The following is a 22,229-nucleotide window of genomic DNA, read 5'->3' as shown; positions in this document are numbered from 1 at the left end:
AAAATAGAAATGTAACCTTCTTGTTAAATTTCTTCTGTTGTTACATGGCTTTGTTAGTACTACAGGGAGAGTCAATGATCAGCTTTCTCATTGATGGCAGCTCCTTGATGAAAGTGTAGACACTCGACAGTTATTTTATTTTTCTGATCCTATGTTGCTTGCAGATAAAAACTGGTACGAGGCTTTGATGCTGTAAGTTGCTGGAGAAATTGAAGACATTATGCTACAATTTCACAAAACCTGTATTGTGTACCAGATGCGGAAGAGCTGTGTCCAAGCTTTTCTACTGAGGTTGGCTTCAGAAACCCAATCAGTTGTCTGATCGGACATGGTAAGTTCTAGAACAAGTGGTTTGCTATATAAAATTAGTCTGTTTTAGGTATTGTCCTGTGATATTTGGTCTTTGGCTCTTTAAGGCTATAAATGTGTATGGAAAGAGAGGTTATTCTCAAAAAAGAAAAATGCATGTTGAAACTTTCTCAAGAGAAAAGTTTATGGAAAGAGAGGTCATTTTTCATTCCAAAGAACACGGATTTAGCCGTTTAGGATGTCGGCTTACTTGATTTCTATTTTCATTTCCTGAGTAAAAAGGATAGAGAAGGATACTAAATATGAATGGATTAGTTTATCTATCTGACATGCATAATTCAGAGCTGCATGTGTTACTTCGATGAACTCATTATTACAACATGATTTTTTGGGTGAGATAACTATATATTCCTGGATATGTTTATAACTTTGAAGTTTCTGGATTACCTGATCCAAAAATAGTTGGAAGTTTCTGAGTTATTGATTTTATTAATTCCTTTGATTAGGGAAATTTCTGGGTTATTAGATCATTGTATTTTGGAGAAAAATAAACCTTCTCTGTGTTATATTTTACACTAGGAGTATTATTATCTTTGTACATTTTTTTTTTTTTTGGATCTCTAATACAACTTGATTGTTTCTTTCGCTTTATTTTTCTTATTATATGTTGCTATTACTGCTTATTTATTATTATTGTTGTCTTTGCACCTTCTCTTGAGCCGAGGGTCTATCTGAAATAGCCTCCCTACCTTCACAAGGTAGGGGTAAGGTCTGCACACACTCTACTTGGTGGGATTATAATGGGTATGTTGTTGTTGTGTAATATATATATATATTCCTTTTTTTTTATGACAAGGGAACCTGCCCGCTACCCATCGGGTGTGCACAGGGTAAAACCCGCTCCTGTGCAATAGCCTGCAAACCACGCAGAAGAGATAACCTGCACTAGGCAAGCCCCGTGCGACGAGCTGGACCTAGAAGGAAAATCCCCTGTTGTCGTAGGCAGGGGGTTTCGAACCTGAGACCTCCATTATGGAAGCCCCATGCTCAACCAACTGAGCCACCCTTGAGATTGAGAAAAAACTAAGAAAACCAGCGTGCTCCATTTATGAAATTTTCCCGCGTGTAGCTTTAAATTGAATGCCTGTATTAAAAAATACATGTTGCTTTTGGTCCAGCTAGTCTTTTTGATAAATTGAATTAATGTGTTAGGAATCAAGAATTTTTACTAGAATTTGTTAGTGATTTACACTTGTGAAGTCTTTTATTAGTATCAAGGTGAATATAGATAAAGCTATAGAATTATACTCTAATTTGGGCCATCTTTACGATCCTCATCAAAGTTAATGTTTTTGTAAATGGCAGGTTTGGTGGAGTTTCATCCAACAGATAGAAAAGGGAATGTTGGTTTCTTAAAGTGGAACTGAACACGTCTTGCCAATATGGTACTGGTGTTTCTTCACTCTTGCGTGATTTGGCAACTGAATGCATCACTATTAGTATTTTTAAGGTCGTCTAATTAAATTCGTTTTCCTGAATAGACTGTTTCCATTATTTGCTTCTTTTTGAAAAAAATAAAAATAAAACTAAAAGACTGGTTCATTATTCGTGTTGTGTAGCGCAGTTTCTGCCTCAAGTTTACCTAACTAATACTTTCGTGATGGTAGGCTTGATGATTTGGAAAGTCATAGCTTATACTGATGTGGAAAAGAGGCGTGGGTCCTGGTGACCTGACCTGTTACTGCTGGGATTGATTTGTAGTAATGAAGGGTTGTAAATGGAGCTCATCTCAATCAACATAGTGTCAACTGGAGAACTATCTCCCACTGGTGAGTATATTATGGTTGAGCTACTGTAGTGTGTTCTCTTAAGCTGGACTGAAAATTGCTGTAATGCAACTTTGATTAGAGAATTTTTCCTGGACTTGATATTGAGCAATATTTAGTTTCACTGGTCTCTTTCTTTTAAACAGACTATTTGACATACTCATAGTAGCTGCATTTCTTTGAAGATACTTGCTTTCACAAAAGCCCCTGAAAAATTGGAGAATTGTCGGAGTGTGGAAAGTAGCAAAACTTCTTAACAAGAGCTAAGAAGTACTGGGAAGGAGCAGTTTCTTTGGCCTTTTGGTTAGGTGTTCGGTGTTCCTTAATTTCATGAAGAAAACTATCTGGTACAGTACCTCCGAGATGAATTCTTCTGAGTCATACTACAGGTAATGTCAATCATAACTTACGAACACCTAAAAACACTGTTTCTGTTATATTCTAGGACTGGGGAATCAGTTAAATCTCTAATTGGTTCTAACGACGTGTTGTTGCTGCAGGGGAAGAAAACTTCGGTTTTATCATGTTTGTGGCCATTGTGGCATTATGTAGCTAATTAGGTTAGCATCATCAGTTCAGCAGCATATAGAAGGCTTAAGGTCAATGGAGATGACATATTTCACTTACTGATCAGTTTGAAAATCTACTGCTGTTGAGGCACTAGTCCTTTAGTTGATCTGGGATCTTTTGGCATTACATAACAGAGGGTGTCTCACTCCGGAAGATCTGGAAGCTCGGAAACAGGAGGTCAAATCTGTTTTCATCCGAATAAGTATCGACGAGGCTGTCAAGTAGTGGTTAAGTATAAGTAAATTGGGGCATCAGGATTTTGGATTGGACAAAACCTGATATTATCATGGATGAAATTATGTATGAAGTTACATTCTGAAGTTCTCTTTAGAAATGAAGTTACTCTAGTTCATCTTGAAGAAAATTTAAGAGAAAATCTGCATTGCCTTTTAACTAAAGCATTATGACGATACATCAAGTTCTCCAATGCAAATATTGATAGAACAAAGCTTGGTATTGGTTTTACAACCAGGATACCAGTTTTATAACTTGTATTCACATCATACATTCATATTGGCATTATGGGGTTTCAGATATATGTTGTATTCAATCCACATTTCTCGGTTGTGATAAAGAAGTACTAAACTGTTCTTAGGTTCTACAAAGAACCTGTTTGTAACTCTGCTTATAGCTAGAAATAATTCCAAATGATAGCAGGAGGCTAAGACCATGAGAGTTTTTCCACTGTGACATCTAGAGATTTAAAGTAATATGAAAAGGAGGGATAACTTAGTCTTCAAAGTGGTTCAATGGATTGTAAATAGTGACTATTCTTCATGCAAGATAGTAAAAATGCCAGTAATTTTACACAAATTTATCTCAATTATATTCTCGTTATTGTCCCCTTTGGTTTAGCTACTAATTATACGGAAATTATAATGCATGATTTATTTATTTAATGAATAAAAAGTTGAAAGAATTGGGAATGCAATGATTAGTAATGAAATGCTAGTTGCATGTATTATTTACTTTATGCGAATTGCGAATTTTATCGTTCATAATTTAATTCGCATTTTGCTAATACACATTTTTATTTCACATTCTATCTCACGTAAAATAACATGTAGATGTCCATTTAACTTGTTGCAGGCAGTATTTAATTATCCCAAGCAAACATAGCATCATCTGTCAATTATTGTTTTCTTATGCGACTGACCAAACACTACATCACTTATGCGGCGATTATATTTTCATATCATTTATAATTAAAAATGTGACATGAATTTATATCGGTAAGTTGGCTAGTTTTGATACCCGTTCAGGCAATAAGTAAAATATATTACAATTTTTAACACCGTGGGATCCGTGGCGCAATGGTAGCGCGTCTGACTCCAGATCAGAAGGTTGCGTGTTCGATTCACGTCGGGTTCAATACCCCCGATCATATCGGCTCCCCACTTTTTTTTTTTTTTTTTTTAGGTTTAGCTTGTTCTTTTTGTTTTTCCCCTTAATTTACTGGGAGACAGAGTGATAGACATGAAAAATTATATACATATGTTATATTGAGAATTATAGAGGTCTAAGCATGTTACCATCTATTGTTTCTTGTACTTCTATTATCGTATTATTTTGTGGTAGTTATGGCTCCTTTTTTTCAATTAGCTTTATCATGTTTTTCATAATATTTTGCCATGGCTTTGTTGTAATGCTTTGAATTGCTTGTTCTTGTGCCGAGGGCATACCGACAACAACCTCTCAAGGTAGGGGTAAGGTCCAAGGGCGGATCTAAGGGGGGCTAAGGGTGTTCACCCGAATACCCTCGGTAAAAAAATACATTCTATCACTTTTTTTTTTTTTTTTTAGGTTTAGCTTGTTCTTTTTGTTTTTCCCCTTAATTTACTGGGAGACAGAGTGATAGACATGAAAAATTATATACATATGTTATATTGAGAATTATAGAGGTCTAAGCATGTTACCATCTATTGTTTCTTGTACTTCTATTATCGTATTATTTTGTGGTAGTTATGGCTCCTTTTTTTCAATTAGCTTTATCATGTTTTTCATAATATTTTGCCATGGCTTTGTTGTAATGCTTTGAATTGCTTGTTCTTGTGCCGAGGGCATACCGACAACAACCTCTCAAGGTAGGGGTAAGGTCCAAGGGCGGATCTAAGGGGGGCTAAGGGTGTTCACCCGAATACCCTCGGTAAAAAAATACATTGTATATATAAGGTATTATATATATATATATATATATATATATATATGGACATCCACATACATACATACATACATATATACATATATATAGTGAATATCCTGAACACAAGACTAGAGGTCTACTTAATGGATTTGGGTGTCCAAAATTCACCTTAAGGTTCCAAGTTCAAATCCTATGCACTACGTTTTTGTTTTTGAAACCCCCTTAATGAAAATCTTCGATCCGCCACCGGTACACTCCACCATCTCTATGACTCCATCCCTAGACCCCACTTTGTGGGATTTCACTGTGTACGCTGTTGTTGTAAGCGTGATTGGCATAAACCTTAACGAAAGCAGTTGTATATAAGTCCTTTTGGAACTTTGGATTGTGTCATTGTGCTGACTTTGGGATTTCAATTGGGTTGATAATAATGGGAGTTAAAGGGCAAAGACAGAAAATGTTGCTACAGTTGAAAGATTTACTATTTTTACCACCATTAGGGGTTGTTTGGTCTGTGAACTAATTATACTGAGATTATAACTTGAGAACCATAATAGGGGGGTAAATAACGACAGGATTATGTAGTCTATATACTTTGAATAAGAAAATGACCAAAATGATCCTTAACAATCCATCAAAATCCTATCGCCAGGTGAACTTCAGAACTGATGTCAATTATCATTCTGTTTGCTTCATCTTGTGGCTTCTTTGGAGACCCCCTACTAACATTATTTTCCCCATTAGACCCTCTAAAATTTTATTTTATTTTGGAAAAAGGTGTGCCAAAACTATTTAGTTCCCGTCTAGGATGCACTTCTCATCATTGTATTTGTAGCATAGAATTTGTTTGGTATTCTGGTCACACAGCATGTGATGACTTAAACCAGTTTTAAGTAGTTTAAGAAATGCTAGATTTGTCCCTTTCTCATTTGACCATATTCGCTTGATCTTAGGTGACCTAATAGAGCACTAAATGGTGCTGGCTACCTGCCTTGTGGAAGTTTTGCTTCTTTTTTATTTTGTTATCAATTCTTTTTTCTTTAAACTAACTGCATTTAAGTAAATAAGTAACTTCCATGGTTTCTTTCTAACAATAAAGAGAATTATTTACATTTGGATGCTGATGATAGAACCCAATTAAGTATTTCGTTGCACGTAAATACAAAAGAACTATAGCTTCACTATTTAGTTCTTGTATGAACACTGACTAATCACTGCTTCTCTATTCATGAAAATTTGTATGGTCCGATACGCGTTTCCAGTCTGTCCATGACACTCCATATAACAACTGATTGAGGAAATGATGCATGTAAAATAGAACCCAACCTAACCGGCTATAGTATTTGGCGTGAGCTCATTTGCTTTATCATTTATGCATAGGACACACACATGCACACACATAAAGATGCAAACGTATATTTCAATAGATTTCTAGGCTAAGCATTGCTATGGCTGGACATTTTCCTGCTTAATTTGATCAATCTCTATAGTTTCATTTCCACAGAACAGATCACCGATTTCCTAATGCTGGAATATCCTCAAGATCAGGGGATGTGAGGAGCATATATAGTATACACCAAGTTGTAATTAGCTCCTTTTAACTGATAATCAGAATGCTTACTCGCAACTACTACACGTGATACTTCCCAGTACAAACACCTTCAGAAACTGAAAACCGAAAAACAGCTCCCAGACCACAACAAAAGGATTTGAGTCTTAGTTTGCAACTTTTTGAAGATTACCCTGGAACAAAAATGGAAATACTAACAGACCATACAAGAAAAAATTATCGACTCGCCACACTAGTATCATAAAGAATAAAATATCATACACTGTTTTGTCAACATCGGCACACTAGGAGGGATAGAATTAGGAATGAAGATATCCGAGACAAGGTGGGAGTGGCATCGGTGGAGGACAAGATGCGGGAAGCGAGACTGAGATGGTTTGGGCATGTGAAGAGGAGAGACACAGATGCTCCAGTGCAAAGGTGTGAGAGGTTGCATATGAACGGTTTCAGGAGAGGCAAAGGAAGGCCGAAGAAGTATTGGGGAGAGGTGATTAGACAATATATGACACAGTTTCAGCTCACCGAGGACATGACCTTAGATAGGAGGTTGTGGAAGACTCGGATTAGGATAGAAGGCTAGATGGCTTATCCTTTCACTATAGTAGTTGTAATTTTGCTCATTTGTTTATTACCATTTGATTTCTACATTTGATTGCTGCTTATATTTGTTGGGCCGTTGCACTTTGGTTATCTTATTTATCTATAGTAGTTAATGCTCCTTTCTTTCCGAACTGTTCTACCATGACTTTCTCGCTTTTGTTATTTCTTGTTTTCATATTGTTTTCGATATGCTTGATCCTATCTGACCTTTTGTCTTGTTCTCCTCTCTTGTTTTCCTCTCTTGTTCTCCTCTCTTGAGCCGAGAGTCTTTCGGAAACATCCGCCCTACCTTTCAAGGTGGGGGTTAGGTCTGCGTACACTCTACCCTCCCCAGACCCCACATGGTGAGATTATACTGGGCATGTTGTTGTTGTTGTTGTTGTTTTGTCAACATCAACAATAGAAATGCCCAAAGGGCAAGTAAAAACGAAGACCCTCCAAAGAATCATTTTTTTAATTGACAAACCCGTTATAGTGCCATTACAAGGCAGCAACATAACTTGCAACCCAAACACCAAATTTACAATATTAAACACAAACCCTGCCTCCCCCTCCCCCCACAGAGGAAACAAAAACTTCGTTTGACAGTAATTTTTTTCGTATGACCAAAGATTCGAGGCAACACAATTTTACGCCGGGGAGAGCCTTCAAAGATCTCCACTGCTGAACGGAGTTTAGGATCCTTACTCTATATCTCAAAATCTTCAAATCAGGCTGCAAGTACTATGATAACAATAAGGAGCACGATTCCAAAAATCACCAGGAGTAAGCAGGTCTGCAGAAAGTATAATATGTCAGGAAATCATCTACAGACAAATCAATTATTCAGTTCAAGGTAAATAAGGTGGAAAACAAATATGATGTGCACAAACTGAGGGGAGCAGATTACCAATTCAAATTCGCAGATGACAGGAAGCAGATGAGGATGATGAAAAATTGGAGTAATTGCATGATCGAATATTATTAAAAACTTCATAATACCACTTGAAATTTTCTCAAATTCCTGCTCCACAAATTTCCTCCCGTCCCATAACTCGAGTAATTACATGACTTGACTAGTTATAATAAAATAATGATGAAATTTCAAAGTCAATCACTGTCTGAATGGTCTTGTTTATTACATTCCTTTTCTACATATAACCACCAGAGTGTTCATAATTATACTCCTCAAAAGTCCATGAAACCTTATCAAGTAAAGCACCTAAATAAATACTATCCCATCCTTCCCAAAGAATGGCAGTGTACAAAATATAAGGTCAATACATTAAATATTGGTGTTAATTCAAACATATATATCTTAACTTTTATAAAATAACACTATTTTTTATTAAGGTAAAAAAAACTGTATTCTTAGAGAATACGTAAATGGTACTGTAGATTATAAAATATTTGGTCGAAAAGACTTTTAAACTATTTGCAAAATCATAGTAAAAGAAAAAACTACTTGATGCTCCAAATAAAACAAATAGTGTCATTTTTGGTGGGGAAGGAAGGAGCAACAGACAGGCCTCAAACTAAAGTACAGCATACACACCAAACCCGGACTTTTATCTTCAGGATGAAGAAGTGTGAAATGTGTCAGACTTACCAGAGATGAATTTGATCTTTGGGTCTTTGCCGCTTTAGCAAGTTGTGTCCTCCCTTGTGCAGTTGCAGCATGAGAATTCTCAATGTTGGAACCAATATCATCTGAAAAAGAACTGCAAACATCAAAATGTGTTCCCCTTGAAACCTGAATGTTAAGATGAAGGAGAGTGATTTACCAATCACGGTTCCTTGCTCGTGAACAAGCACGGCAAGATCCTTGAAAATCTCATTCACTTCCCCTATCTGTTGTTGTACTTCTTGTATTCCCTGCTCTCGTTCCTCTATAATAGCTTCATTAAAGGAAATCTCATTGTCCAAAAGCAAAACCTCCTGTCTGCAGCACAGGGTACATGAAAGATGAAAGAGAAACTAAATATCACGAAGCCAAAATTATATTTAGAAAAGGTATGTTTAAGAAGGTAAAATCATTGATCTTATATGACATCAGCACCACAATAATACTTTCAGCTGAGGTGCCTGAGTCAAAGAATTACAACTTCAGCAGACGACAAAGAATTGGATGTTAAAAGCTGTTGCCACGCAAGCAAATAACACTGGATGTCAGTGCACATCTTGAGAGGGATTTACAGTTACCATCCTCTGACTTCCCTTCATATGTGTATGTGACAAATTAGCCCCTTGTATTTTGCAGATGGAGGAATGACTATAGCTTGTATAAGAAAAATAATAAATATAACTTGTCTTCTACAAAAGTACAGGAGCCCCATTCACATTCCAACTACAATGAATAACACGCCGGTATTTTGGAACGCATCACATCATCAACTTTCCCCTAATTGCATTTTCAAAAAGTTAAGTTTGTTTCAGGAAAAATCTCAGTTCGATTCACAGCTCTCCCAGACAATTTGTCTTCGCAGAAAACCAACACAATAATATTTACACTACTTTACACCATGTTGCACAGATAATTTTTAGCAATTAATTAAACATCATCACAACAACAATAATGATTAAGAGAAAGCATAAAGGAGCACTAATATTAGGCTATTTTACCTTCTAGATTGCACAAGGAGAGCTTGTTGTTCTTGACCTTTATCTGAAGTGGCATCTACCTCACCGTCTGTGTAACTGTTTACCAAAAGAGGATGAACTAAAAGTGAGAGGTGCGAAAAGAAAATGAAGGTACAAGGTTTTATTTGAGAACAAACAGCTCTATTATTGAAATACAAGTTGCTTTTAATGTACTTCTTCATATTCTAACTTGGTTACTATATGTAAACTCTAATAAAGTATAACCATTACTTACCTAGAAGGAAGAACTGCTTTGGGAACAAAAGGTGTGTATGCTGTCTCCCTCTCAGCTGCAAGCCGTTGAGCTTTTTGGAACTCCTTCAATACTGCTTGAAAATCTTTAGCAAGTTTAGCATCTGTAATTTTCTTACTAGCCTGAGAGCAAAAGAACAAATTGACAGTTATAAGCAAAAGGGAGAAGTGTGAAAGCAGACGAGCAAGAAAAAGACACAAGTCTGGAAAATATTTAAAATAAAAATAATTCATGATGCGAGAATATGAATAGATGTTTTGCACATACATATTGTAGTGCAGACTAGCAAGATAAACACAGAGAAATGAGAAGAACACTTTTTGAAACTTACACTGACTTCAACTCGGTGATCTGTTTCGCTGGCTTGCTTAAGTTTTGCAGAAGTATCTTTCACTAATTGCCCAATATGTAGCCTTGTCTTGTGCCTGCAGTTGAGAAATCAGCACAAGTACCAAACAATTTTGAATTTTTTTTAAACTAATGATAACCCATTATGAAACTACAACCTAAAAGGTGGTTGGCACCTTTCAGCTCATTAACACATTATAATTGTTGCTGCAGCATTAAATTGGGATTACAAGCATCGGACTGCAAAGCTAGTTTTAATTATCTGATTAAGATATGATTGAACACGTAATCTCAAATCCCCAAAAATCAATACATTGCATTAACCCTCCCTCCCACTGCTTTGTTACAAACCCATATATTCACCCTGGGAAAAGTGTGAGGTACATCCACCCTGTTCAAGCTAAAGGCATTTGATAGGCAAACCTCACGGGCTATCCCACCTATTCACCAAATTAACTAAATGATATTCTGGAAAGACTGCCAGGACAAAAAGTATCACCATATACTTGCAAACATCAAATAATTATTCATATCAGCTAATAGCAGCATTGTGCTTTTACTAGACGGATCTGGACTATGTTTCTTTACAGTTTTGGTGTTCAGTGGGTTAGCTATGATGCATAAAATTGCCCTATGCAGCTGGTATGAACAGTCTACATCAAAGGATAACAGACGCTACTGGATTGCTATCTCTGCTTGCATTTTTTGGTTTACTTGAACGGAGAGGAAAGATAGATGTTTAAATGACAAGACGGACAGCATACAACAGATTAAATCTTCTTTTTTTAATGAATTGAAAAAATTACATTAAAGGCATCAGGAAATGCAAGTAGTACAAAAGAGAGTACATAATGAAAAGGTCAGCCCTGGAAACAAAAGAAGCTAGACTAAGGCTAGGAGCTGACAAAGTCCAAAACATTGATAGGAAAATTAACAGGAGCTAAGTTATGGCAGCTATATAACCATAAGAGACATCTAGCCTTAACAGAGTAAAGAGGAGTTGATATTTTTTTTGAGAAAGGTAACAAAGTTAGGAGGATTTGATATCCCATCAAAACATCTGTGATTCCTTTGTCCATAAACACCAAAAAATATAGGCAGGGATCATCCACCAACTTTTCTGATGGATTTATCAACTTCCTATAGAGACCAGTTTTTGTAGGCATCCTTGATGTTATGTGGCATGACCCAGGTGATACCAAAAATGGAGAGGAACATGCACCATATGTCTGCAGCAATTGGGCAGTGAAGAAAAAGATGTCTGTTGGTGACTGTTGTGGACACATGAAACATCTATTGACCAAATGGATGCTTCTTCTGCTAAGATTATCCTTGGTTCGGCATGCTTCATTCAGGGCTATCCAGCTGAAACAAGTGATCTTTGTGGATAATTTAGTTTTCCAGATATATTTACAAGGCCATCTATCAATGATTCCATTGGTGGAGCACAAGTGAGAGTAGCGTGCTTTCACAGTGTAAAGACCATACTTTAGTTTCCCCACTTTAAACTATCAGCTGTATCTTCCCTGACTGAGAATCCCTCCAATTTGGTAAGTAGATTCAGTACTTGTGGTAGTTCCCAATCCTGAATGTTTCTCCTGAAATGAATATGCTAACAGCAGTTTCTGGGAGATGGTGTGGTCCTGGTCATGGGCTAACTGATAAAGGCTTGAAAAATCAATCCACTAGGATGGTTCCTTCAAGCCATAGAACAGGTTAAACTTGGTGTTTGAAAAATCTATACCTATGGTGAAGGAAGGTTCTTGTATCGGGTTCGAGCGGTGGAAGCAGCCACTAACGCTTGTATTTGGTTAGGCTGTCTACATCACACCTCTTGGGGTGCAGCTCTTCCGGACGCTGCTAATGCCGGATGCTTTGAGCACCCAGCTACCCTTTTATTTCATTATTAGATCTCTTGTGCTCCTTTAATATTTAGAAGGATGTCCTCTATCTGTACTTTTTTGGTACCTTCTTGGTACTTTTTCTGTAACCGTGGTGTCCGGGCCAACTTGCGCGCACCTCGACTAATTCCACAAGACACCTGCTATCTCCCACCAGTAAGGTATAACTCTGTCCACCAAGTACCTTCTTGGTACTTACTACTGATAAAATCCTCTACCTTTTCATCAAAGATAATAATAATACTCCCTCCGTTTCAATTTATATGAACCCATTTGATTGGGCACGACATTTAAGAAAGAGGGAAGACTTTTGAAACTTGTGGTTCAAAATAAGCCTTGAAAATTTGTGCGGCTGTAAATCATTCATAAAGTGAATTTGTTTCCAAATTAGGAAAGAGGTCATTCATTTTGGCACGGACTAAAAAGGGAATAGGTTCAAACAAATTGAAACAGAGGGAGTAGCATTTTTAATACCGTAAATATGTTTACTATGGTAAAGAGGGGTTTTGTAGAGACAAAATTTTACTATTATTGTTATTATTACTAAGGGAAATTCGTTATTGCTTCTCAGAATTAATTAATCAACTTGCACGCTTTACTTCAGTGGAGCACATGTGCCACTTTTGGAGCAACATGAACCCCTCGTGCTGTTTCTGTTTCACGCTTTACATATGCAAGTGGAGTTCTATAAGGCATATGCATTTCAACTCAAATCTTCTTTTCATACTATCTCCTTAGAAAGCTTCATCAAATTGTTTTCTTGATGAAAAACCAAGATAGATGGTCCATTACTTCTACATATAGTAGGTTCATCACCCTCATATAAAACGGTTCCCAGGTTTGTTCTCTTCTCTTCTCCCTCCAAATATCTATTTCCCAAGAACACGAGATATTAGAGTCCGGAGCCTAAAGGGCATGAATTTGCCACAAAAAGACCAAAGGAGGTTGCCCTTTCCACGATAACCCCCTCCCCCCCCCCGGCCTGTTTGTTAAATCCGTCTATGTCGTTAATATTTTTTAAAATAATGTCGAAACTTCATCATATTTCATATTCGGATATAATATTTTAATGCAAAATAATCCACGGAATAGCAAATTTAGGTGCAACAAGGCCACGAAAATAACAGTAACATAAGAGGAAATTTCTTCAAAAGTGCTACTTAACAAATCATAGGTAATAACAACAATGCTTCTAACAATCATGTTTAAAGTTCAGCTAAAAATCACACAATCAAGAAATATAAGATAATCAGATATCATAGATCTACCATAAATACTCAATATTATATGAGTTAGAAAAAACACCGTAATTTAGATATAGCAATAAAAGGTTTTTGATAAAGAAATTATTCCAAAAATCAGACCACAACGCAGGGAATAAAAAAATTTAAAAAGAAAACAAGTGAAGGAGAAGGTAACAATGGTGGAGGAATGAGAAGGCAAAAAAAATAAAATAGAGTAACTCGTTTCTGAATTGGGGGAGAAGGGTGAGAACTCATGGACTGTTGTCCGTTTTGCAAAAGTAATTTTTGCAAAACGTGGCTAATTTGTAAGGCGTGGACCAGTCCACTCTATACTTATAATTTTTTAAATATCGAAACAAACGGAGGCGTTAAATTGCAAAATGTAGGTTGCTCCGCGATAAAACCCATTTGGTTTATCGTGGAAAGAGCAACCCCTTTGGTTTTTTGTGACAAATTCGTGCCCTTTAGGCTCCGGACTCCAAGATATTACATCATAAATTTTCCTAGATAAGTAAGAGATGATTCCGGAGCCTAAAGGGCATGAATCTGCCACAAAAAGACCAAAGGGGGTTGGCCTTTCCACGATAAACCAAATGGGGTTTATCGTGGAGCAGCCTACGTTTTGCAAAAAAGGTTTAACGCCTCCGTCTATTTGTTAAAATCCGTCTGCTTCGATATTTGAAAAATAAAATTGTAAGTATAGCGTGGACTGGTCCACGCCTTGCAAAAATATTTTTTGTAAAACGTGAACTGGTCTACGTTTTACAAAAATTACTTTTGCAAAACGGACATCAATCCACAAGTTCTCACCCTTCTCCCCCCAATCAGAAACGAGTTACCCTTTTTTTTTTTTTTGCCTTCTCCTTCTTCCACCATTGTTACCTTCTCCAACTTACAACCCTTCTCCTCTAAAAACCTTCTCCTTCTCTTTCACTTGTTTTCTTTTTAAATTTTTTTATTCCCTGCGTTGTGATCTGATTTTTGGTGCAATTTCTTCATCAAAAACCTTTTATTGCTATATCTAAATTAAGGTATTTTTAGCCAAAAAAAAATTATATTTTTAGCCAAAAAAAAAAAAATTAAAGTATTTTTTCTAACTCATATAATATTGTGTATTTATGGTAGATCTATGATATCTGATTATCTTATATTTCTTGATTGTATGTATTTTTTGATTGTGTGATTTTTAGACGAACTTTAAACATGATTGTTAGAAGCATTGTTGTTATTACCTGTGATTTGTTAAGTAGCACTTTTGAAGAAATTTCCTCTTATGTTACTGTTATTTTTGTGGGCTTGTTGCACCTAAATTTGCTATTTCATGGATTATTTTGCATTAAAATATTATATCCGAATATGAAATATGATGAAGTTTCGACATTATATATTGCATGCTCCCTTTCTTTTCTACCCCACCCAACCAAAAATAAGAAAAAGAGAACAAGAAAGAAGACAAATAAAATGTTGTAGGAGATTTTCTTTTGGCACTTGATTTTTTTTTTTTTTTTAAATTATCGAAAGAACAGACCCCCTTTATGCTAAAAATTGGCAATGTCTATCTTAACATTGCTTATTTATGCTATATTATTTCAATCATTTTGTAGGATTTGCTTTCTTAGTAAGGTTGTCCTATTTGTTTTATTATTCGTTTTATTTATAGGTATGGATCTTTCACAGGTGCCCCTACATCCGAGGCTAGAAGTGTACGATGTGCTAATACTTCAGGAGAAGCATCAATCACAGGGTGTGTGGAATGGGACCTTGAAAGGACCAAAAGCGTGCCTAATTCCACACCGCGCGGATCGCGAATTTTGGAGGCACGTGAGGCATCATCGTTTTCATCCCCGCAGACTTGACTACTTTGGCAGGTGTGGATTACGGGAGTAGTAGAGGTAGGATCTGTACCATATGATTGGGGAGTCATCACTGGACTTATAGAGAGACAGCGTCCTGAGACGCACACCTTTCATCTATGTACAGGTGAGGCGACTTATCACATTACAAGATATTGAGCTCATGTTTGGCATGGTTGTACATGGTTACCCCTTGATTCAAGCTAATGCTGGAAATATAAACATGTGGGGTGGCAACAGTTTATCCACGAGCTTACTGGTTGGGCACCCGATGAGGATTGTTTTAACGGTGTTAGTAGATTGGAAGTAAATAAATTAGTTGAATATATGAACGCTTTAGATGCCATTATAGATCAGACGATAGAAATTGATGTGCAAAAGCGGATTAGGTTGTACTTGCTATGGCTCTGTGGCGGCACGATATTTCCGGATAAGTCTGGTGACTTGCTTAATTTAGACTATTTGCTTGACATACGTGACCTTAACGCAATGAGTACACAAGCTTGGGGAGCGGCTGCATTGTCATATTTGTATACTTCTCTATGCCGCGCTTCAATGCCCAAAGCCAGCGATGTTTGTAGATTCATTTCCTTGTTGCAGGTACGTGACTTTTAAAATTACGATAGGTTTAAATTCAAGCCTTTTTTTTTTTTTGATTAAGCACCGGGTGTCCGGGTCTCTTTGAGCCCCGACTAATCCCGGGGGTGCACAAGCCCTCGGCAAGGAGTTTCATAGATGGTCAGGTATTTTATCATAATTATGTTTGTTATTGGCGTTTTGATATAATAGTTTGTCTTTTATTATCATGTAATTTTATGTTCTTTCTATCATAGTTTGTGTGGCAGCCTTATTCAGAGGCCATCATTAATGGACTCCCCGAGTCGTGTCGGCGTGGCCGAGAAGTTTGAATGCACACCAGTCAACTACAATGCGGGGAGATCACATCTTTAAGTTTCTTTTCTTTTTAAACCAAGCATTGATGGATTCAAAAATTGCAGGCTGGTCATCTCAATAGACGGCACTCATCTCTACGGTAAGTATGAGATGAGACTGTTAATTGTTGTTGGAATTGATGCGAGCAATAACATTTTTCCACTTGCATATGTTGTTGTTGCACGCGAGAGCTTTGAGTCTTGGACGTGGTTCCTTGTGATGTTAGTGGAGACATGTTGTTTGTGGGAGACAAGGAATTAGACTTATTTCTGACCGACATCAGGGCATCCCGCAATGTGTCCAAACACATGATTGGTTACAACTACCATTCACACACCATAGGTTTTGTGTTCGGCATTGAAAATCAACTTTAATAAAAAGTTCCTCAACAGTGACCTTGAGCACCTGATGTGGTTGGCAGCTACAGAGCAGCAGAAGAAGAAGTATAAAATGAGGATGGAACAAATCAAAACGTTGTCACCTCCAACGCATCTATGGTTAAAAAATCTTCCTGAGAAGAAATGGACATTGATTAAGGACAAAGGTCATAGGTGGGGGGCTATGACAACGAATGTCTCCGAGTCTTACAACGGTTTATTGAAGAAAGCTCGTGGGTTGCCTGTTATTGCCATGGTCCGTCTGACATTTAAAAATCTTGTTGATCGGTTTGTTGAGAGAAACTCCCTTGTTGCTTTGTTGATTGCGGATAAAAAGCCTTGGCCGCTCGCTGTTGAAAAGAAGTTCGATGAATACTGGGAGAGCTCCCAAAAGCACACTGACATGCAGCAATACAACACAACTAAAGGGGTCTTTGAGATTTTGACATTTGCACATGAAGGTAAGGGCAGAAATATCCATAAAGTCTCTGCCGAAGGGAAAAAGTGTTCGTGTGGGAAGTGGAGAAACTACCATATGCCATGTTCACATGCCATTAAATTTTGTGATATCCGTGGCATTCAGCCAAAAACCTATGTTAGCAAGTACTACAGTTGTAGGTATTACAAACAAACGTACAGTGAAAATTTTTCACCCTTGGATGATGAAGCATATTGGCCACCTTCTCTCTTCAGTTTAATTGCAAACACTGAATACGAGCAAACTTCAGGAGCGCGGAGTACAACTAGAAGGAGGAATGAAATGGATATAACTCCTGCTCGCATGGCTAGGAAGTGTAGTACGTGCAAGGAAACAAGTCATAACAAAAATCATTGTCCGCTACGAAATCAGTAGTTGTTGTTGTTTGTTTATTTGTTCGTTTTTTTATATTTTTTCCTAAGTTGTACGATCGTTGTTTCCTTGTGTAATCTTCTAAGAATATGTTGCTGTCTTTATTGTAATAAATATATAATATATCTTGTGGTGTTTAATTACGTATTTAATTTAACATTTACTATTCAAATAATGCGTGACGTTTATTTAACTTATATTTTAGTTTTTTTTGTATGTTCACAGATTATTTCACACATTTTTAATTATTGTATGACTTTGTTTGAGTTAATTATTGTATGACTTGTGGTGTATGTTTGAGTTCAAAAAAGCCTCACTGAAATTTAAAAAAAAAAAATTAGGCAAAAATAATTTTTGCATAACGTTGGCTGGTCCACGTTTAACAAAAATAATTTTTGCAAAATGTGTACTGGTCCAGGTTTTGCAAAAGTTATTTTTGTAAAATGTGGACCAGCCCACATCATGTGTTATAATTTTTAAAAAAAAAATATTTACAACATAGACGGATTTAACAAACAGATAGGGACGTTAAATTTTGTTTGCAAAACGTAGGTTTATCGTGGAAAGGCCAAACCCCTTTGGTCTTTGTGTGGCAAATTCATGCCCTTTAGGCTCCGGACTCAGTATGAGCCTGCCATTTCGCATGCATGCAACTCTTTTAGACAATTCTCTTTGAACTATATATGTCATGCATACTGCTGCCTCTCTGCTGAAGCTGATAAATATATTCATCCTATAGCACACGTAAATTCCTAAAGAAGCCCATGGAGACTAAATCAACAACAAAGTATCTGTAAAAATGTATCATTTCACTAATTTTATCCCCAAAAATATTATGATTGCAACTGCAACACACATTAATGTCAAGCTTTTGTATCAAAATTGTCCCTATATGACATGACAATGCTATGTATCTTTAAACCACAAGATCCACCAGAATGTCAATAACAACATAAACATCAGCTCAAATCTATTTCTAGTTTTGTTCACCTACACATTGCAAATAACTCTTAAGAGGCTAATAAACCCAAAAAAAACAACGTAAACAATCACAATTCTATCAAAATCATGGAATAAGAACCTCAATTTTATCAAAATTCTACCACATCATGGAATAAAAACCTCAATTCTATCAAAATGTCAATTACTCACAATTTCTCGCGTAACTCAGGGGTATCCTTAGGGGTACCAAGGGTATTAACCAGCCTTTGAAACGTGGAGACAGCGGTGTTGATCTGGAATATTCCAGAAGCCATAGCTTGGGTCGGGTCTTGCTTCCCGACCCGACTGGGACCCAATGATCGACCCGATTCTAGATCTTGAAAGCTCATTTCTGATCAAATTTTGGATTACAGAGAGAAGTAATATGAAAACCCTAGAATTTGGGGGTTTGGAGAATTTACAAGGAGGGATTTGAAGAGCGAAAAGTATTAGGTAGTTATTGGTGGGTAAAAAGGGTGAAAAATTGCGCCAAGAATTAGGGAATTGGGCGAAAATGAAGGAAGGAATTGAGGAACATAAACCAAAAATTAATATTAATAATATTTTATGTATTTTTTAAGAGAGAGATGTACTCGTTCGACACGTTTTCGAGTGGACTGCAGCTTTACACAAAAATAAAATACGTCACACGTATAGATTAACTAGACGGCGTATGCCCGTGCTGCGCACGGACCCAACACTTTGGATTATAGTATATCTATGTGTATGTGATAATATATATATATTATATTATTAATAAACATACATAAGTTTGCACTGTTTTTATGCATATATATATTATGTTCAAAACACGATTAATATAACATTGTAGTTTGTGCTCCATATCCAAAACTTTATTATATTAGTGTTTGCAACGAATACCAAGTTGACAAAAATTTATTAATGCTTTTTAAAAGACAAGACTTGTTTAAAAGGAAACTATTTTTCTCTCTTTGAGATAAAACAATAGCAATATTTAAGCATCAATTGATACTTTCAATTTTAATTCGATTAATTTAAAGGTGTAAAATATTCTATTGTTAATGTATGTAGATTGAACCTAAACAATAATTAATTTTTTTTTATCAAATTTTGATTTGGATAATTCTAATTCTAATTCAAATTATTAAATTAATTTTATATGTTTAAAACGAAACAAAGTAGAAATTTCATTTTCTATTTAAACGAAGAACTACTATTTTTTAATTTTTGGTAAATATTCTTGGTTTAGCTCATTTTACTTGTCATGTTGTCTTTTGCACGGTTTTTTAAGAAAATGTCAATTAGAATTATAATTTGACTAATTTACGTTATTCATTATTTGATATAAAGACAGCCTGGTGCATTAAGCTCCCGCTATGCGCGGGGTCCGGGGAAGGGCCGGACCACAAGGGTCTATTGTACACAGCCTTACCTTGCATTTCTGCAAGAGGCTGTTTCCACGGCTCGAACCCGTGACCTCCTGGTCACATGGCAGCAACTTTACCAGTTATTCATTATTTGATCTTCATTTAATATTATTTTTTCTTTTACGACATTATTCTCTTTTCACATTTATTAATAAGAATAAAAATGAAAAAGTAATTAAATTCTATCTTATTTTAACATATAAATATTTTAAGTATATTTATTTTAGTAAACATAAAAAATAAATGACATCGCGGAATAGCAAATACAATAGTTAAATATCTAGACTAGATCTCATGCTAATATAAGAAAAGAAAGAAAATTGTATGGTTTGGCTACTTAACCTTATGAAGAAAAGCAATAATATAGGGTTCATGTTTTTTACTGTACAATAATTTCATTGTGCTTTCACTAATGGGTTGATACGCATGTGGCAATGAATTCACCACTATTGACTTAATGGGAGTATGATTTTTTTAATATGTGGTGCACATTTTTTTTTATTTTTTATATTGCTTGATTTTTTTTAATATGGAGTTTTTTTTTTTTTTTTTTAACATGAGTTTGGAGAGGGTGGGGTTCACTTTTTTTCCTTTTTTTTTATATTGTTTGGTGTTTTTAATATGTGGCCCACCTTATAATTTTTTTTTTTAAGGTGACTGTCGATGAAACATGAGTTTGCTATACAACAGTTAAATATCTAAATTAGATCTCATGCTAATATAAAAAAAGAAAGGAAATTGTATGACTTGGCTACTTAACCTTGTGAAGAAAAACAATAATATAAAGTCCATATTTTTTGCTGTACAATAATTTCATTTGCTCCCACTAATGGGTTGATATGCATGTGGTAATGAATCCACCGTTATTGATTTAATGGGGGTATATTTTTTAATATGGGTGCCCCTTTTTTTTAATATGGGATCCACTTCTTTTTATATATATTGCTTGATTTTTTTTAATATGGGGTCTATTTTTTTTATATGAATTTGGAGAGGGTGGGGTCCACCTTTCCCCCTCTTTTTTTTTTTTTTTTTTTTTTTATATTGCTTGGTTTTTTAATATGGGGCTTACCTTATAGTTTTTTTTTTTTTTAAAGAAAATTTGACTGACGATGAAGTATGGGTAAAACCCATGCTTTTATATAGTAGTAATTTATTGTTCAATTTAATTTTCGTTTTTTGGGTTATTATTTTTTTCCAGACCGGATGTTGTTTGGATTAATAATTGAATGTGGTGTCCTGGTGTCGTCACTTTATAACATGTCGTGCAGTGACTTAGCTTGGGATCTAGCCAAGAGAAGGAATATAAAAGTTAAAGCTTATCTTGTATATGTATATAATTTTTTAAAATATTTTTATTTAAAATTTAGTTTTCTAATTTTTTGAGATGTAAAGATGTAAAAATATCAAACTTTTTTATATAATCAATTCCTTTTTCAAAGTTGTACTTAATTAATTTTAGGTAAGATTTTGTTGATTTTAAATTAAAATATTTTCCTTCGGGTACATTCAACTTACAAATACACTTTGACTTTGGTAAGTAACAAACATGTGTGAATTAGTACTTATAACGACATTAAATATGTCAATTTATGATTTTAACTTGGAGAATGACACGACCTAATTAGCTTGAAGTGCATCTGCAAAGGCTTTCAACATTTCAGGTGGTTTAGGTGTATCTAAATCATTAGTACACCAGTTCATATAATTCAAAATATTTTGATTTCTTTCATTAAATTTAACTATTCTTTGCAGAGATGAAAGTAAAACAAAAATATGAGTGGTAATTCATAATTGACATTTTTTATGATAAAGAATGAGTTGTAATGACATCTTTATTTGAAAACCTTAGAGCTGGCTTAAATATTTTGGTAATTGTCAAACCAGAGGAATTTTAGAAAAGATAATTTAAGGATCGCTAGTATATCCATTCATAAAATAAAATTTCCACGTTTAGTGAAGGCGGTGAAAAGGAATAAGAAATTGGACGGTTTTCCCTTCAAATGGGTTGGTCTTTAATTTTTGCCCTTCTGGCGGGGAAAAGGAAAAAGAAATTGGACTATTTTCCCTTCTTATGATGCGAAAATATAAATTTATACCCTCGAAAAAGTTGTTTGTTATAATTGCAAATGACACAGAAAAAATGAGTCAATTTTTTGCGCGGATTGTCCTTCTTTTGGGGTGGTCTTTAAATTTTGCCCCTCCTATTTGTGATCTTTAAGTTTTGCCCTTTGCTTGAAAAGGTGAGCGAATACCTGAGGTTCTGGATTCGAACCCCCGCTCAGGCATAAAATAAAAATAAAAATTCGCAAGGCAAGGCTGGGGCGCGTGTATGCCGGATCCGGCATACACTCCTTAAGGAAAAACTAAAGTTATGCCGGATCTGGCATAGCTAAAAGTCTGACCCATAAGCCAGAATTTTTCCTTAAGGCATAGTTTAGTT

The 22,229-nt window shown here is 35.7% G+C and overlaps 1 protein-coding gene, 1 long non-coding RNA gene and 1 other non-coding gene across 4 annotated transcripts; 2 read left to right on the top strand and 1 right to left on the bottom strand.

Moving 5' to 3' along the window:
* The first annotated feature begins 186 nt into the window (after positions 1–186).
* LOC132640407 (uncharacterized) lies at positions 187–3,282 on the top strand. Of its 2 annotated transcripts, none has more exons than XR_009582226.1 (5): positions 187–331; positions 1,675–1,754; positions 1,977–2,138; positions 2,282–2,524; positions 2,636–3,282. It is a non-coding gene; the product is annotated as an uncharacterized LOC132640407 (long non-coding RNA). The 2 variants fall into 2 exon arrangements; XR_009582225.1 differs by having other exon boundaries at positions 2,321–2,524; positions 2,636–3,241.
* A 722-nt stretch (positions 3,283–4,004) lies between these two features.
* On the top strand, positions 4,005–4,076 carry TRNAW-CCA (transfer RNA tryptophan (anticodon CCA)). Its single transcript has one exon. It is a non-coding gene; the product is annotated as a tRNA-Trp (tRNA).
* Positions 4,077–7,454: 3,378 nt separating this feature from the next.
* Positions 7,455–18,934, bottom strand: LOC132640295 (syntaxin-22-like). Its single transcript, XM_060356821.1, has 7 exons — positions 18,549–18,934; positions 10,222–10,315; positions 9,873–10,012; positions 9,620–9,694; positions 8,782–8,939; positions 8,607–8,707; positions 7,455–7,793 (listed from the first exon to the last, which is right to left on the bottom strand). The coding sequence occupies exons 1-7, from the start codon at positions 18,725–18,727 to the stop codon at positions 7,728–7,730; spliced, it is 813 nt and encodes a 270-aa protein (XP_060212804.1). The 5' UTR covers positions 18,728–18,934; the 3' UTR covers positions 7,455–7,727.
* Between the last annotated feature and the right edge of the window lie 3,295 nt (positions 18,935–22,229).

Source organism: Lycium barbarum, chromosome 1 (genome assembly GCF_019175385.1).
Source record: "Lycium barbarum isolate Lr01 chromosome 1, ASM1917538v2, whole genome shotgun sequence".
NCBI classification, from domain to species: Eukaryota; Viridiplantae; Streptophyta; class Magnoliopsida; order Solanales; family Solanaceae; genus Lycium; species Lycium barbarum.
The sequence above is the reverse complement of the archived record's forward strand: the minus strand, read 5'-3'. Positions and strand labels throughout refer to the sequence as shown.

Bases quoted from the DNA above. Each gene is read 5' to 3' on its own strand.
- LOC132640295 (XM_060356821.1), bottom strand. From the start codon at position 18,727: ATGAGCTTTCAAGATCTAGAATCGGGTCGATCATTGGGTCCCAGTCGG. The intron at 8,940-9,619 runs GTAAAATAGCCT...CCTGTGCTGCAG, and splicing joins CTCCTTGTGCAATCTAGAAG to ACAGGAGGTTTTGCTTTTGG. The intron at 7,794-8,606 runs GTAAGTCTGACA...TACTTTCTGCAG, and splicing joins AAAGATCAAATTCATCTCTG to ACCTGCTTACTCCTGGTGAT.